This window comes from Ovis canadensis, chromosome 12 (assembly GCF_042477335.2).
Source record: "Ovis canadensis isolate MfBH-ARS-UI-01 breed Bighorn chromosome 12, ARS-UI_OviCan_v2, whole genome shotgun sequence".
NCBI lineage: Eukaryota > Metazoa > Chordata > Mammalia > Artiodactyla > Bovidae > Ovis > Ovis canadensis.
Genome location: NC_091256.1, coordinates 90,770,021 through 90,787,235, shown reverse-complemented (window position 1 = coordinate 90,787,235; position 17,215 = coordinate 90,770,021). Strand labels below are relative to the sequence as shown.

The window sequence follows — 17,215 nt, the reverse complement described above, 5'->3', positions numbered from 1 at the left end:
CAACATCAGGGAGACGACAGGAGACGCGCTCCTGCCGCTCCAGCCTCCCCACACACAGAGGCGCACTCGAGTTCCTCCGCGCTCCTCAGGGCGGAGCCAGCGGGCTGCAAGATGCGAACTGGACTGAACACGCCAAAGGTTTACACTCTGGCTATGAAGTCAAAGGGGTCAAACTAAGTAACGACCACAAGAAGGTAAAGTGGAAAAATGTGTCTACTGTGCCATCTGGGGTTTGACTTAAATCTCTCACTTCTGGATACCACCAGAGAAGAAATTTGTGGAATCTGCCTAGCTATGGCCAAATGATGTATGTTTGAGAACAGAGTAGCTTACTGAAGCCATCAAATATATTCCAATCAAGCTCAGGAGACTCAGAAATTCACTGACCAGCCTATTAGATTTTGCCTAATAATTACCACCCTAAAATTAATCACCTCCAAATACCACAAAATGACATGGAAAATACAATTTGTCCTTAAAAAGAAAGCTAAGTACATCAAGGAGGAAATGAAAATTTCCATTATAAGGATAAAACCAAAAGGCAGATTACTTGTAAACTGAAGAAAGAAATCCAGAAAGCCAGACACTTGATGTAATTTGAAAAACGGTTGACTTCCATCTTTAAACTCATAACTCAGGATTTGAGTAATGTCTTTTTGATTTATTACCTTTTATCACATTTATCTTACTATATTTCAAACAAATTTCTGTGAACCTCAAGTTTTCAACAGCCAAGTAGTTTAGGACCATCACTGAGGAGCAGCTATAAACTGAAGCTACCTTAAGTACCATTAATTAAAGATGCAAAGGTTAAGGACAAAAAGAAATAGAAATACTTTGTAATTCTTCCCCTTACTTTGAAAAGTAAAATACCAATAAACCAAATCCTCATTTTAACAGTCACTTATATTCCAGAAACTCAGTGGCCACAATCATCTAGAAACACAAGCATTACAGTATATATAGCTATCACCGTGGAAAACATTTCCTATCTCTTGGTTTGTTGTTGGTTTATTTCAACTATATGAAACCACTTTTTCACAGAAAACGGTTTCTAAAACAACCATTGCTTACATCCTCTTCTCTTAGGAAGCCTTTGTTCCAACAAGACCCTCCTTCAAGAGCTACAGCTTCTGGAAAGGTTTCTCTTTTTGTGGTTGTATCAACAGTGAATACTTCCAAACTCTTTCCAGTTGGCACAGGAGTTTCTTAAACAAAGGAGGAAGCAAGCCTCCTCCACACAAAGCAGGCCTCCAAAGCACAGCACTGGTCATGTTTGTGGAGCGCTTATCTGTGCCTCCCTCACCCCCTTTCTCGGGCTGTGGGATGCACCTCTCTCAATACAAAATGGTGGCCATCATGTCTGTCAGACACTGAGAATGGGGAAAGACAGACAGATCACACGTTTTGCAGGGCTTACAACTGGTATTCTGGCCAAGACGAGGAAATGAGTAGCCAAACCTAGGCAGAGCAACACTACCTTTTTAGGAAAAGAGCCTCCCAAAAGGCACGGGATGAGAGAGTGGATAAAGGGTTTGCACCACAATACCAACATGGAGGACACCTCACTCCCAGGAGGCGACTGCACGCATTTGGGCTGCCGAGAACTTCCTCAGGTTGCCTAGTTCCAGAAGAGACCCCACTGAGGCAAAGCACTCTCCACAGTCTGCGTCCCTAACGCACGACACCAAGCTCCACGGCCACCTGTCCGCGCCCGCCCTCCTCTTCCCGAACCAAGCCCGGGCCCCGATCCCGCACAACTTCTGCAGGCCTCCGGCCCCAGCCGACGCGCACTTCCCCTCGGCAACGGCGAGCGACCGTGTCCACTCCTGCAGGGAGAGGCACCGATTTCCAAACATCGCCCCCGCACCAGCGGACCAGCTATTTTCGGAGGTGGGAATTTCACCTCCGTTTCCGACTACTCCGAGACACACTCCAGGGTCCCAGTCCGCGCTCCGCCCCGGGGGCGCCGGGGGCGGCCGGGCGCCGCGGCTCCGCGCGAGCCCCGCAGCTCCAACGTCACCACAAAGGGCGCGCGCGGGGCGGGGGCGGGGGGCTGCACCCGGGGGGCGGGGGCGGAGCGGCCGCCCGGCCCCGCAGACCCTCCCGAGGCAGTTAGGCTCGGGCCAACGGCCGCCAAGGTGGGCGCCGCGGGGCCGCGGCGGGGGCGGGGCGGGGCGGGGCGGGGCGGGGCGGCGGCCGTTGCGGCCGTTGGGGCCGGTCTCGGGAACACCCCCCGCACGCCCACCCCGGCCGGGGGCTGCGCGCGGGCCGGCCTCGGCCTCCGGGGCGACACCGCGCGCCGCGGACGGCTCCCGGGCCGGGGGCCCGGCGGGCCGGGGGGTCGCGCAGAGCCTCGGGGCGGCCGCCCCCCGAGGCCCACGCTCACGCCCCCTCGGCCCGGCCCGCGGGGCCCCCGCACGGCGCCGCCGCCCCGGCTCGCCCCCGGCCCCGAGGACCTGCCGGGGGTCCGGAGCGGGGCGGGGGGCCGGGGCCGGAGGGTGGGGCGCCAGGTGAGGCCGCCCGGACCGCCGCCGCCTCCACACAAAGGACCAGGGGCTCCGCCGCCATATTGAAAACTTTCCTCCTCGCGACAACTCGCGGGGCGCGCACCCCGCACCCCCGGCGCCCCGCACCCGCGGCCCCCGCGCCCGGGGGCCTCCGCGCCCGCCCGCCGCCCGGCCGCCCGGCCGCCCTCCGCCCGCGCGGGTCGGCGCACGGCCGCGACCCCGGTGCCGGCGCCCCCGCCTCTCCGTCCGGATCCGCACCCCGGCCCGGCCGCGCTCCGTCCGCCGCCCCCGCGCCCCGCGCCCCGCGCCGAGGCCCGGCCGCCCGGACCCCCGCCGGCCGCGCGCCCCGCTCGAGACTCACCGGCGGCGGCCGCACCTTGCAGATCCCGGTCTGCTCGGCTATGGGCCGTATCTTGTGGATGAAGGCGAAGGGATCGGCGAACTCCTCCCAGCTGGGCTCGAAGACCGGGCACTCGGGCGGCGGCAGGAACTCCCCCAGTGGGCCGGGGCCGCCGAGGGCCGGCACGGGGCGCTGGCCGGGGGCCTCCATCCTCGCGGCGCCGCGGACGCGGCTGGGTGGCCGGCCTCGGCCTCCTCCTCCTCCTCAGACTCAGATCCGGCTGCTCAGACTCCGACTCCGACTCTGACTCCGACACCGACCGACGACGCCGCGCCGCCCCAGCCACGCCGTGCGCCTCCGCCGCCACGGCGAGGAAAAGGAGTCCCACCCCACCCCCATCCCCACCCAGCCCGCGCCGAGCGCCCGCCCCCGGGCACGGATCGCGGCCTCACGGTTCAGCCCAGCTGGCCTCCACTGACCGTTGACTGCGTGCCAGAGTCCCCTCCCTCCCTCAGGAAGTTACGGGTCTGGGGGAGAGGCTGGGCTCACGGGTGGACCCTCTGTCCCGCCCCGCCTCGTGGGAGGCGCCCTGGTGGAAGTCCGCAGACATCTGGTCAGACCCCTGGGGCCGTGGGGTGTCGGGGCCGGAGGCGGCTTTTCCAGGTGGAGGGGTCAGCTCGAACGTGACAACAGCGCAGAGGTGAGAAAACAACAGGAGGCTGAGAAACTAGCACTCTGTACTAGGCCTTTGCACGTGCTCTCATGATGAATTTTTAATATACACAACAACCCTACGAGGCAGGTACTCGTTTCCATTTACACATAAACCCAGCGAGGCGCAAGTTGATTTGCCCAAGTTGCATATAGGTCAACAAGTGGTGGAGACACCACCTAACCGGAAGGTAGGGTGTTGCAGGGAAGAGTGTTCCTTGAGCAACAAGACGGCGGGTGTGGACAATGGTATGTTAGCTGCTTGCATCTGCGCTTCATCCCGCGCGGGAGTCCCTGCTATTGTCCCCATTTTGCAGAGCAGACAATAAAGGCACAAAGAAGTTCACTAAGAGATGATAACACTTTTGACACATCTGGGGTTGGTGTGGGGAGGATAATGTCCTGCCCCAGAAAAGGGAAGAGAGGGAATTCAAAAAGTAGAACTTCAACCCTAAAAAGAGCTCTTTCCTCGAGAAAGGAGCCAAACCCACGAAGGACTGTTCGCCAGGGCCTCCTTAGTAGGTAGGTGTCAACCGAGTCCTAACCCTGATGTTATATTCACCTGAAGGAAAGTCTTATCCTTGAGGATCCTTCCTCCAAAAGGCCGCGGAGGGGAGAAGCCTCCTCTTCAGAAAGCTCTAAAATAAACCCAAAGGTCCTTGGAGAAGGCAGATCCCTCCCTTGCTGTCTAGGGCTTTAGGATCTTGCTAAGCCAGGGCGACGAAGGCTGAAACCAACGGCAGCTGGCACCCTATTAAGTCGTCAGTGTACAGAGGATGTGACATTGCAGGTTAGAATGTGCTCATGTGTTCACAGAATCTAGCTGGGGGTGTAGAGAAATCTGTTGCACAAAGTTTTAACTTGGCTGAATATTTGAAAAATTTTCACAATAAAACGTTGGGGAGAAAAGTCCTCGTTGTTACTCTTTGCCTTGGGCTCTAGAAGGTCTTACTGGGGTGGATTTCCTGTCCCGTGCTCTCTCCCGGGAGCAGCGTTAAGACGATTATCACACTGAACACTGGCATCCTCCGAGCCAGGTAGGCGAAACTCCGAGACGAACTCCAGACACGTACGGATTCCGGCCGAGAAGCAGGACAGCGCGCCCGTCCCCAGCTACCCCCGGGCCACCCCCGCACCGCAGCTTCCCCGCCCCGCGTCCGCCACTTCCGGTAGAGCCCAGAGCCGCGGGATTCGGTGGCCCGCAAACAGGGCAGCAGCTGCCCCTCCCCACAGACGCGCCTTGCAGCTGAGGGAGGGTCGGCGACCGGGCCTCGAAGGGAGCTGGGAGGGGCCGCTTAGCCCGCGGGGACGCGGAGGCGCTCTCGGCCCTTTATGATGCGTGTTTACATGCGCGGAGGGATCCTTCCAGCTGACAGCCGCGCCGCGCCGGCCCTTCTTTTTTTAAAGAGCCCGGCCGCGGGCGCTGATTGGCCGGCCGGCGCGGGCGCTGACTGGCCGGCCGGCGCGGCGCTCGGGGGCGGGGCGCGCGCCGCATTGTCTGCTCCGCGGCCGCCGGGCGTCCCGGAGGTCGTGCTCGCTCACGGCCGGAGGTCCGGCTATCGGGGCGGAGGGCAGCGAGGCGGGGGCGGGCCGGCGTCACGTCCCGTGCCGGGGCCTGCGAGGGGTCGGGCCGGGGCCGGCGAGGGGTAGCGCCGGCGGCCGGAGCGGAGCCGAGCCGCATCCGGGTGCCACGTCTCCAGTAACCCCTCCTCACCCGCACGACACCCCGCCCCGCGGGGCTCACTCTCTGGTCGCAGCATCTGTGCCTCCCTGGAGCCGAGCACACGGCCTTGGGGAGTCTGTCCTCCCTTCCCCGCCCCGCTCAGCCTGCGGGCCTCCGCCAAGCCTACCCCGGCTCCGCAGCCCGCGCCCCGGGCCGGCCGCCCGGTGTCGGGGCGCACCGCGTTCCTTCCGGAAGCCGCGCTGCACACTCGCAACCCAGGGCACGACGTGGTCGCGCGCCCACCCCCGACTGGGTTCCAGCAGCGGAGAGACCGGCTCCCCAGCGAGGGCGGCCAGCGCGGCACGTAGCGCACGTGGAGGGCCGCTCGCGCCCGCCGCCGCCTCCCCCGGCTTCCGGGGCGCGCGGTGCGCCTGCCCTCGGCGCGGCGTCCCTTCCACTCCACCCGCCTTTCCCCAGCCCTGGTGGGCCTCCTCTCTGCCCTCCTTTTCTCTGACTTCCCCGAAGCACAGGCCTCTTCCCGGCCTGCTCACAGTCCAGCTCGGCTCCTCCCTCTGGTTCTCTGTCGTCATCCCCCACCCCTCTGGGGGCCCTGGAATGTCTGGTGTCGGATGTCCCCCGTGGAGACAAACCCGCAGACCCCGAGACCTCAGGCTGCGCTGCCGCCTCGGAGGCCTCCGTGGCTTACTTTATTTTGTGCGCTCCCACAACGCGTCTCTGGTCCTGCACCTTTAACTTGGTGTTTGTCTTTTTCCCTCCCCCGTCCCTGCGCTCTCACCCTGGGGATTGTAAACCGCTGGAAGGGAGGGAGCCAAGGCCTCCAGCCCCGAGCAGAAGGGGAAGGGAAAATGGCCTTTATGGTGGTCCGTGGCTCCGTCTGGCCGGGGATGGAGTTTTGGACCGGACAAGGAGATGAACCTGGCTCCCAGGGGAGGCAGGAAGAGATCGCACCACAGGGCCCACCTACTGGGCTGAGCCCTGGTCATTCCCGCTTCTCCGCTGCCCTGCTCGGTGCCGCCGGAAGTCTCTTCGGTGGGGCTCGTTTGCTCCCGGTCCTGCCCCACCCCCGGCCATGGGCCCGTCCTTGCAGGTCCACTCCCACCGTGACGGGGGGCGGGCTCAGCCCTGGGCTCCTGGCCCTGGGCAGCTGGGTCTGGGTCCTAGGAAGGCGCCTGATAACTGCCTTTCGCTCCTGCCCGTTCCCTCTTCCTGTCCGGCCGTGGGAACCCTTCAGCCCGGAGGGACCTGGGGTCAGGGCTTGGAGTCACCTGGCTGAGGCGTGGGGCAGGGCGGGGCGCCGTCCTCGCCACAAGGGTGTTTCCGCCCATTCAGGTTGGGCCGCTTTGGAGGTTCTGGGCTATGCTGGGAAAAGCTGAAGAGGCAGAGAGAAAAGCACACGCCTCTGTTCACCCCGCGCCGCTGCCATCACCCTAAGAAAGGGCCTGGGGGCCCTCAGGTGGTCGGAGTGTTTGGAATTCTCTGAATGCGGGGGCGGGGGGGGGGGGGGGCGGAGTCTTGGAGCAGGAATAAAACTTTGCTTCAGAGCTCGCCGAAGCACTCCCAAATCCACCACACTCATTTGAAATCCGGCGCTCAACCGAATCCTGTCGCATGTCCAGCACAGGGTCTGACGACCCTGACACCAGCTCCCCTTCTCCCCTCCCCTGACGGGGGCACCTGGAGACGCAGGGGACCAGATCTGCCCGTGGCTGGAGTGATCCACAGTCTGTTGGACACCCTGGCCTGTGAAAGTAGACGGGTTGTTGTTTAGTTGCCAAGTCCTATAAGGCTGTTTTGCAACCCCATGGACTATAACCCGCCAGGCTCCTCTGTCCTTGGGATTTCCCAGGCAAGAATACTGGAACGGGTTGCCATTTCCTTCTCCAGAGGATCCTTTCAACCCAGGGATCAAACCTGGGTCTCCTGCTTGGCAGGTGAATTCTTTACCAATGAGCCACCAGGAAAGCGAAGTATAATAGATGGGTAATATTAATAAATAAACTGTGGAAAATTCTTCAAGAGATGGGAATACCAGACCCACCTGACCTGCCTCTTGAGAAACCTATATGCAGGTCAGGAAGCAACAGTTAGAACTGGACATGGAACAACAGACTGGTTCCAAATAGAAAAAGGAGTACGTCAAGGCTGTATATGGTCACCCTGCTTATTTAACTTATATGAAGAATACATCATGAGAAACGCTGGGCTGGAAGAAGCACAAGCTGGAATCAAGATTGCCGGGAGAAATATCAATAACCTCAGATATGCAGATGACACCACCCTTATGGCAGAAAGTGAAGAGGAGCTAAAAAGCCTCTTGATGAAAGTGAAAGAGGAGAGTGAAAAAGTTGGCTTAAAGCTCAACATTCAGAAAACTAAGATCATGGCATCTGGTCCCATCACTTTGTGGGAATTAGACGGGAAAACAGTGGAAACAGTGTCAGACTTTATTTTTTGGGGCTCCAAAATCACTGCAGATGGTGACTGCAGCCATGAAATTAAAAGACGTTTACTCCTTGGAAGGAAAGTTATGACCAGCCTAGACAGCATATTAAAAAGCAGAGACATTACTTCGCCAATAAAGGTCCATCTAGTCAAGGCTATGGTTTTTCCAGTGGTCATGTATGGATGTGAGAGTTGGACTGTGAAGAAAGCTGAGTGCTGAAGAACTGATGCTTTTGAACTGTGGTGTTGGAGAAGACTCTTGAGAGTCCCTTGGACTGCAAGGAGATCCCACCAGTCCATCCTAAAGGAGATAGTCCTGGGCGTTCACTGGAAGGACTGATGCTGAAGCTGAAACTCCAGTCCTTGACCACCTAATGTGAAGAGCTGATTCATTGGAAAAGACTCTGATGCTGGGAGGGATTGGGGGCAGGAGGAGAAGGGGACGACAGAGGATGAGATGGCTGGATGGCATCACCGACTCGATGGACATGAGTTTGGGTGAACTCCGAGAGTTGGTGATGGACAGGGAGGCCTGGCGTGCTGTGATTCATGGGGTCGCAAAGAGTCGGACACGACTGAGTGACTGAACTGAATGAACTGAATATTAATAAACAGTAAAAAGCCATTTCTCAGATGAAGAAACTGAGACTCAGAAAAACTGATCAGCAAAGTCACACAGGCGGTGACAGAACTCAGGCTGGAATGGTGAGCCTGTGCTCTTCCCTAAATGCCAAGGTGAGGCGTGAGGACATGGAAACCCCATCCCAGATCTGACCGCCAGCTGGCCCTTCAGCTGCCAACACGTGTCCATTCTTCCCCCGCTAAGCGCCGATGCTCTCCTGCGCTCTGGACTGCCATCTATAGCTCCTTTGCTTACATTCTGATGGTTTCACACAACAGTGCTCACCCTTACACAGAGCTGGTTGAGACCCATGAAGTAGGCTTCGTAACCATTACAGATTCTGACCCTTGACTGGAAACATGGTGCTAGCGGGTTAGTTTTTCCTGTTTGGCAGCTTTCAAGAAGAGGTAGATGAAGGAGCTTTTCACACCCACCTCCAGGTTTGGCCACTGCTCCTCTCCGACTCGCCTCTCCATCCACCCCAGGGTGCCCAGCTCACATCAGCCTGTTTGCATTGTTTATCTCTTTGGTTTGCTGTTTACTTTGGTTTATTCCTCACTCGTCTGCTATCCTCTATTCATCTTCTCCTACCTCTGCCCACAGCCCTTCAACTAGAGGGATCACTTCCTGCCCCGTCTTTTCCCATCTTATCCCATACAGGCACCCAGTATAAAGCCAGGACCTAGCATAGTCTCCGACTCTCCCAAGACCTAAAGCAGAGGCCAAAGACTCAAATGACTAACAGGGGACAGAAAAAAATTCTGAAGAAGAGAATGCACTTCCCATCACTGCTCAGGCCAGGGTGACAGCAAGGTGCAATTTTTCAAGAAAAGGCAAATGTCTTAAGTGTTTATACAGTCTCTCCTAATTTTAAAATGTTCAGTCTAATTTCAAAAAGACAGTGTGTGGGCCAACCAGACAAGCCTGTGGTCCAAGTGTGTTCTGGGTGGAGCCGCCTCCCTGGAGAGGCTGGGGGTGGGGTAGTCAGTCTGCTGACCTTCAGGAAGAACAATGGTTGCCCAGGGAGCCCCAGTGGGGACGCCCAGCCAGGGATGCTGGGGGCACAGAGGTGCCCTCCAGACCCTTTCCCCTCTCCCAGCCGGGGGTCGAGATGATGCTTCTGTGTGCTGGAAGGAGAGCTCTGACTTCCAGCAAAGTCCAGAGCCTGCACCCAGGACCTGCTGTGGCAACAGACACAGCATCCCAGGTGGTCACCCCTCTCTGCGCGCTGCGGAGGAGCCTGCCAGGGCTTAAAGTTTATTTTCACTTTAAGTCTACTACACTTCAACTTAAAAATGTGTCTTTCCCCCTCTTTCACTACTGTTTGTCTCCTCTAAAGCACTTAGAGAAGCAGGAATTAGACGCGGAAATGTTCCCAAAATGCTGTGCGTCTGTTTAAGAGTCTAAAAGTAAACTCTGGGTGGGGATTAGGGATAAAGGGAGAGGGGCCTTTCAGATACGATGGAAAGGGAGGCAGTGCCGGGTCCATGGCTGAGAAATGGTCATCGTCCCTTATCACGACAGTGCCTGCGTTTACTGAGTGCTGGCTATAAGCAGACATTTTTCTGTGGACGATTTCTTTTCACCCTCGTAAGGATTTCGCTGAGTGAGCATCGTTATCTTTTAGTTTCTAGGTGAGGAACTGGGCTTCAGAGAGATTGAGTCGTTTGGCCAAGATCACATGGCCAGTAAGCTTAGCAGAACAAGTCTGAGTGAGTCCAGACTCTGAGCTCTTATCCGTCGCCCAGGTAGTGCCCTTCTCCGGTGAGCTGCCCAGTTCTCCTGGCACTGCAGCGTCCCTGGAGCCCAGCATGTGTTTGTTGAAGAGACAGGTGACCGCTCGCCACATCACAGAGTCCCAGTAGCTTGTGACTCAACACGTTTGCCGAGCCAGCACTCTGGGCCAGCACTGTGCAGAGCTCTGGATGCAGCATGGAGTGAAGCGAAGGCCTGGCCCTCAGCCTAGTGACTGGAGACAGCAACACACACAAGTAAGATAGCTTCTGGTAGAAGTGAATGCAGAGAAGAGAATGCATGGTAGCCGATGGGAGGATGGGAGAGGGTGAGAGCTGTTTTAACCATGATGACCTGAGGCCGCATAAAGACCCTGCGTGTTGGGAGGAGTCGGCTCAAGGAAAGTCTCTGAAGGAAAGTTCTAAGAAGACCAAATGCCAGCACTCAAGAAACAGCTTGGTTTGTCCAAAGGATGCTCACTCCCCCAAACAGCTTGGGGAGGAGGGGCAGCGTAGGGGGTGGGAGATGGAGTCCACGAGGCAGGCAGAGGGCCAGGTCAGGCAGGACCTTGGAGGCCGTGGTCTGGAGTTTGATCTCCGGGTAAAAGGCCCCTGTGTTGTGGTGGCGGTGGTCCGGGCAGGAGATGATGTAGCAGCAGACACGGAGAGAGGGTCGCGTTCCAGATGCTTTGGGGAGGACGAGACAACAGAACTAGGTAGGTGGAGCATGGAGTGTTAAGGGGAGAGACGTAGCAAGGATTTTTCCCATGAGGAGCTGGGAAAATGATGGTGCTATTTACTGAGATGGGGAGAACTTGGGGAGATTTGGCAAGTAGGAAGACTCTGTAGCTCTGCTTCGGCTCCGTTAAAATGAAGACACGTCTTATCCAAGTGGAGATGGTGAATCATCAGGTCCTTCAGAGCTCAGGAAAGAAACTGGGGCTGGAGGTCAGACCCGCCTTAGGAGTATGGTGAATATGAAATGGTGGATATACACACAACTGCATGCGTGTATGTATACACGCACACGGGCGCACACGTGTTCACGAGTAGTGTACATAGTAAAGACACAGGGCTGGGTCAGAGCCCTGGGGCACCCGGCGGGGCTGGCGAGGAAGAGGAGAAGCAAAGGAAAGAGCCTGGGAGGGGAGAGTCAGCGGCAAGAGCCGAGCCGGGCAAAGTGTCTGGAGCAGGAGGAGGCTGAGGAAGACGAGGAGAGAGGGAGTGTGAGATGAAGTGGGCTGATTCAGGGCGACAGATTCTAGCGCGGCTGCGGAGGCAGGGGGCAGGACTTGGAAAGGACATTTCTTCGGTGGGGTGTGTGGGGGGGTGCTGCATTACCCCCTGGGAGACGGTTGGTGTCCTTTTGACAATGATGGGAATGGCCCAGTAGGGCAAGAAGCGTGGGCAGATGGCAGGAGGAAAGAGCGTCCTCACGGGGCGAGAGCAGGGAGCCAGCCACCCGGGCAGGAGGGACCCAGTCCGGGCCTCCCAGACAAGCCCAGCCCCCGGGTGCGTCCTGGCCAGGGGTCCCCCTGACGACGGGGCAGTGGGCTGGGACACGGAGCAGCATCTCAGAGGGAGCCTAGCTCAAGGCCGGCGCACCGGGGAGGGGGCCTAGTTTGCGGTGCCCGGTCCTCCGGAACCCCAGCTCCTCTCCTGCTCGTCCAGGAGCCTGACCGGCTCAGGGCTGCAACAGGGCAGTGCACCCCCCACCCCCCACCGGGGCCGCCAGTGAGTGACAGGTAACCCGCACGCCAGGAGCAGAGGGAACAGGGCTGCGTACTCGAGGGTGACTGCCTCCGGCTGTCGTTGTAAAGCCTTTTATTCAATATATGTATCTATGTATGTATGGTCTACAAAAAACAAGCCTGTTTCTGTCACATGTACTGATTTGTATCTGAATTACCCATCAGGCTGAAAGTCCTGGCTTAAGAAAGCCAGGTAAGAAAAGTCTAAGTCTTCCTGCTGAATAAGTACTGTTTTTATAACTCTTATCAAAAAGCTAAATGGCTAAGGCAGAAAAGCATGGTAACCTCTACCAAAATAGTAAAGGGGCAGGGAGCCATGAAAATGGGGGGAAATTAGAGAATATCGTAGTCTTGGGAGCATCATAATTACTGATGACGATTTCTTTTCTTTTGTGTACTGACTGCAGAGAAAGGATCACGCGTGGGAGACAAGGTATATTAAAGCCTTTCTTCTGATCATTTAGAAACAATCAGAAAAACCCATTCTCCCTGGAGGAAAGACACAGACAGGGAAAAAGCAGCATACGAGTGCTCTGGAGGCTGAGCCAGTCTGAATTCCTGCAGCCCATCAGTCCTGAAAGGATTTTTCTTTTGCTCTGAGTTAACAGAATTATGTTCTAATCAAGGTCTGTGAATAAGATTAAGGGTTGGAATAAATTAAGGACGTCCTTTACAAAAAGTAGGAAAGGCATCAAACTGCTTAGCACTTAGCAACACTTCAAGTTCAGCTATTTTAATAAATAGTTTGACTTTTGTTTAAAAAAGTAGGAGTGGGTGGTAACCATCTGTTTTCTAAGATAAACGGGCTTCACCAATGAAGGCCCAGCAGACCGTGATCATTGGAGCAGGGAAAACCTGGAGAATTGAAATCTCCAGACCTGCACAGAGAGGGCAGCAGAGGGCCCGGGGCAGGCAGCCTCCCCCTGCTGGCCAGGAAGCGGGCTCTGGTCCCGGCTCAGACAGAGGGCAGGCGTGGGGACTGAGTGCGCAGTGGACAGAGGACGGCTGGGAGGGGTGGGCCTGCAGGAGACGGGCTGAGGTGTGGACGGGGGAGCCATGCCGGCCTGTCCCCCTCTCGCCCAGGAGCCGCCATGCACTGTCCCCTCTGGCGCTGCTGCGTTGTCTCAGTGGGCCTCGGGGTCCTGTGGCTCCTGTTCACGCTGGAAATGCCCAGGGAAGTTGAAGACGACCAGGACAGGATGGCTGTCAAGGTCCAAGTAGCGGCCTAGCCCTCACTGTGTGGGTTCAGGGTGGGTGGGGGGTGTGAACAGCACCCATCCCTCTCACGGGAGAGCAGGAGGCTCCAAGGGGTGGGTGTGGACCTGGCTGGACCCACTGGTCCACAGAGAAGCTGATTCCCTGTCCCTCCCCCCATGTTTGTTAAGACGAGGAACACAGCAAGTACTGTGTGAGCCCTGGATACTCTGGTCGGTGGTCAGACGTCCTGATACCGCGCTGGGCTCACTCTGGGGGGAGTGAGCCACTCTTTCCCCGGAGGAGCTCTGGAAAGACCACTAGCGATAAAGCCTGTGCTTTCTATGGCAGAAGGACCAGATGTTGCCTCTGCCAGTGCCCCAGGAGGACAGCCACAGGAGAAGGAAGGACCTGGGACCGCCAGAAGACTGGAAGAACCTCACCTCCAAATACCTGGAAAGACTCCAGCAGAGAAAGAAGAGTGAGTTCCAAGGGGGCAGTGGGTCTCCTGGGATCAAGCGGGTCGAGAGGAGGAAGGGCAGGGGGCTCCCCGGTGTCCAGCGGTGAGGACTCTGCGCGTCCACTGCGAGGGGCGTGGGCTGGGTCCCTGCCCAGGGCACCAAGATCCTGAATGCCACGTGGTGTGGGCAGAAATAGAGGGAAAGAAGAAGAAGGAGGTGGGGACTGGGAGAAACGAGGCAGGGAGAGAGGGCGGGGCGCCTGGGAGTCCGTGGGCCGGCAGTCCTCTCCCCGTCAGGGCATCTGGTCTCAGGGATGAGGAGCAAGGAGGGGGAGATAAAGTGGCTGCCCCCGGAAGAGGGCCTGAAAGTACCTGGGAGAGGGGGGCCTTCGGGGCACACAGCCCGGCTTGCCCAGATCGCAGCTCAGGGGTGCGGGGACTCCAGGAGCCCCGCGGGCCCCACAGAGCTGAGGCAGGCTCGGGCTCCTGACTTCCAGGAGAGGGCTCCTTCCAGGAGATCTTCTTTAAAGGAGAGCTCTGTGAAGATGAGCTAGGTAAAACCAGAAGGAACCACAGTGAATGTAAAAGCAGCTGGTGTGCGTGCTGGTCACTTAAACCGCGGGCGGCAGAACCGTGGCTCCAGGAAGCCTCGGCGGCCGCGAGGCTCAGCACCCTGGCTCAGGGCTCCTCAGGCTTCCGCGCACACCAGGCACCTGCTGACGGCGTCCAAGCGCAGAGTCCCGGTGGCGCCGCACTCCGCACAGCAAGGGTCTGCAGCCCACTCCAGGGGGGCGGGCGGGAGAGAGCCGGCGCCCGCCCGCTGACGCCGCCGCTTGCCTCCCCAGCGTGGCTGACGGTGGGCGTCTCCTCGCGGCCCCGGCCGGGGCCCGACCCCAGCAGCCTGCTGTACACGCTCCTCTCGGTGTTCCGCGCCACCTCGAAGGTGGAGCAGAAGCGCCTCACGGTGCTGGTCCACCTGGCGGGCGCCGACCCCGCCTGGCTCGGGGAGACCGTCCTGCACATTTCCAGCCTCTTCAGCCCGCAGATCTTGGCGGGGCAGCTGCTGCTGATCCACGCCCCCCCAGACGCCTACCCGCCCGCGGGCGCCGGGGCCTCCGGGGCCTCCGGACGGGAGCTCTACTCCGAGCAGAACGTGGATCACGCCTTCCTCCTGAGCTCCGCCTCGAAGCTCTCAGAGTACTTCCTGCTGCTGGAGGACAACGCCTTCTGCGCCCCCAATTTCATCAGCCACTTGCAGTGGAAGGTGGAGGCGCTGCGGTCTCAGCCCTGGGCCTTCCTGGAGTTCGCCAACCTGGGCGTCCTGGGCAAGCTCTTCCGCAGCAGCGACCTGCCGACGCTGGCCCACTTCCTGCTCCTCTTCTACCGGGAGAAGCCCCTCGACAGGCTGCTCGCCCACTTCCGCGTCCTCCTGGCCCAGAAGGACCCCATCCTGTGCACGCCCTTCCTCTTCTACCACAGGGCCCCCTACGACCCCCGGAACGACAGGCAGAAGGCCTTGGGCGCGCACAGAAAGAGCTCCTACGCCCCTGACAACCCGCCCGGAGCCGCCTTCACCGACATGAAGGTATTCGAGGTCCACTCCCCCTGGGAGGCCTACACCCTGGATGAGTCCTTCTTCTGGACCCTCAATGTGAGTGCCGGCAACCACCTGACCGTCATCCTGAACCAGCCGGCCGACCTGAGGAGGGTGCAGGTGCTGACGGGCACCATCGTGGAGGGCAAGTACGCCCTGGAGAGGGGGCAGGTGGAGCTGGGCTACGGGCCCGAGGGGATGCCGCAGCGCTGCTCTAGCTTCGTCCTGCTGGGCCGCCTCCTAGAGGGGCAGCTGGATCAGGAGGTAGTGCCCAGGTCCGTGGGGCACCAGGTGAGCTGTGTGAGGCTGCTGGCAAACGCCAACCAGGCGGGCGGGCTCATCGTCAGGCACATTTACCTCTGGGAGGAGCATGCCAGAGACGCGGGCCGCTCGGGATGAAGACAGACGAGGAAGACACTGAAAAATTAAAACCTTGCAGCCACATCATTCTAGCCTGTCTGAGTGATCTGGGGGGCAGCGGGGGGGTGGGGGGTCGTGCCAGGGAATGAGGGGCAGAGAGGGAAGACAGTGTGGTGCCAACAAGATGCTCCACCTGCTCCTTGCTTTTTCTGCCCAAACAAGGGACTCTTACAGGCTGTCTTTTCCTGGGCCAGATGTAGCTTAGACCAATTTGGGACAAGGCCCTGGTGGCTCCCAGAACCTTTCTAGTCCTGGGGTGCTGAGGTCAGCTCAAGGACAGGGTGATGGTGTGTGTTCTCCCACCGGGAGGGGAGGGGTAACCGGAGGGGAAATCATGGCCAGGCCCTGGAATTCACACAGAAGAAGCTAAGAAAGGGTCTCTCCTGAGAAGTCAAACTCCCCGAGGCTCTGGAGTTCACAGACACATGTGCAGAAGTGCAACGGAGCTCTTGACCCTGTCTTTCTGAGCTGTTCTGTGGCGCCAGCCCAGCTCCCGCCTCCCCTCAGACGACTGCAGAATGAACAGTTTCCCACCAAAGCATCGCCTTCTCCTTGGTGCTCACTCACCTCCACGCCGGCTTCTGAACCCCGGCGCTGCTGAGACTCCTCCCTGTTTGTAACGAGAAAAGCAGTCACACCTGGAGGGGTTCCCAGGTCTCAGTCTCCTTACTCTCTGCAGCAACACACAGTGCAAATCAGCCTTCTTCTCGACTCCATTCGTCCACTCATCAGAATCACTGAATCCCTACTATGTCCCGGGCTTCCCAGGGGGCGCTAATGGTAAAGAGCTCACCTGCCAATGCAGGAGACTCGTGTAGGTTCAATCCCTGGGTCAGGAAGATCCCCTGGAGGAGGGCGTGGCAAGTATTACTGAGGGCCCCCCAGTATTCTAGGCTACAGTCCACGGGGCCGCACAGAGTCAGACACGCCTGAAGGGACTTAGCAGGCTCGCACGACTATGTTCCAGGGACCAAAGGAGCTCCTCTTGGGGTTAAGAAGTACAGGACCCCTGGGGAGTATGGCCCTGTGTTAAAACTTCACTGGGAGCTTAGGAAAGGCTTTCTGGAAGTCACGACGTCTAAACCTGACCTACCAGATTTTCGGAGAAGAAAGCCAGGTGATGAGGAAGGTTCAGGAAGATTTTCCAGTAAAAGAATAGCATGTAGGGAAGTGGGCCAGAAGTGAGAAGGAGCTTGACTCATTGGGGAAGACCACTCGTGTAATGGGGCTGGAAGTGGAGGGCGAGCTGGAGTAGGAGTGAGGCGGAAGATGCAGCCGCGGGACTACGAACCGGTTTACAAAAGGCCGTGGGCAGCTCAGTGGGGGAAAGGATGACCTTTGCAACAAGCGGTGCTGGGACAGCTGCCTGTCCACGTGCCAGGGAGCGAAGCGCGGCTCCTACCTCACATTAAAGATGAACCCAGAATGGATCTACACCCAGACGGAGGAGCTAAAAACAAAAAAGCTCTTAGAAGAAAACAGAAGTGTAAATTGTTGCGACCTTGGTTAGGCGGCAGATTCTGACATGACACCAAAAGCACAAGTCACCGAAAGGGTAAATAAGTTGCTGGTCGTGGCTGGTGGTTTAGTTGTTGAGTCGTGTTCGACTCTTGGGACCCCATGGACTGTAGCCCGCCAGGCTCCTCTCTCCATGGGATTTCCCAGGCAAGAACACTGGGGTGGGTTGCCATTTCCTTTTCCAGGGGATCTTCCCAGGGCAGGGATCGACCCCACATCTCCTGCCTTGCGGGTGG

The 17,215-nt window shown here is 58.3% G+C and overlaps 2 protein-coding genes and 1 long non-coding RNA gene across 6 annotated transcripts in view; 2 read left to right on the top strand and 1 right to left on the bottom strand.

Annotated features, from left to right (window-relative positions):
- Positions 1-4,464, bottom strand: part of KDM5B (lysine demethylase 5B) — a 70,432-nt gene extending 65,968 nt beyond the window's left edge. The window contains exon 1 of one of the 2 annotated variants that reach the window (XM_069545022.1): positions 2,872-4,464. In XM_069545022.1, the coding sequence (XP_069401123.1) occupies positions 2,872-3,060 (189 nt within the window). In that variant the 5' untranslated portion in view covers positions 3,061-4,464. Of the gene's footprint in view, positions 1-1,906; positions 2,148-2,871 lie in introns of those variants that run through there. The other variant, XM_069545023.1, reaches the window with a different exon arrangement.
- On the top strand, positions 1,340-4,470 carry LOC138416212 (uncharacterized). Its single transcript, XR_011247591.1, has 2 exons — positions 1,340-1,893; positions 3,119-4,470. It is a non-coding gene; the product is annotated as an uncharacterized lncRNA (long non-coding RNA).
- A 49-nt stretch (positions 4,471-4,519) lies between these two features.
- On the top strand, positions 4,520-15,482 carry LOC138416211 (alpha-1,3-mannosyl-glycoprotein 4-beta-N-acetylglucosaminyltransferase-like protein MGAT4E). 3 transcript variants are annotated; one of them, XM_069545027.1, is made up of 5 exons: positions 4,542-4,598; positions 12,201-12,226; positions 12,877-13,004; positions 13,339-13,468; positions 14,293-15,482. In XM_069545027.1, exons 3-5 carry the CDS (start codon positions 12,885-12,887, stop codon positions 15,438-15,440), a joined length of 1,398 nt encoding a protein of 465 aa, XP_069401128.1. In that variant the 5' UTR covers positions 4,542-4,598; positions 12,201-12,226; positions 12,877-12,884; the 3' UTR covers positions 15,441-15,482. The 3 variants fall into 3 exon arrangements, with proteins under 3 accessions (XP_069401129.1, XP_069401128.1, XP_069401127.1); XM_069545026.1 differs by lacking the exon at positions 4,542-4,598 and adding an exon at positions 10,162-10,300; XM_069545028.1 differs by lacking the exon at positions 12,877-13,004 and having other exon boundaries at positions 4,520-4,598.
- Positions 15,483-17,215: the final 1,733 nt, after the last annotated feature.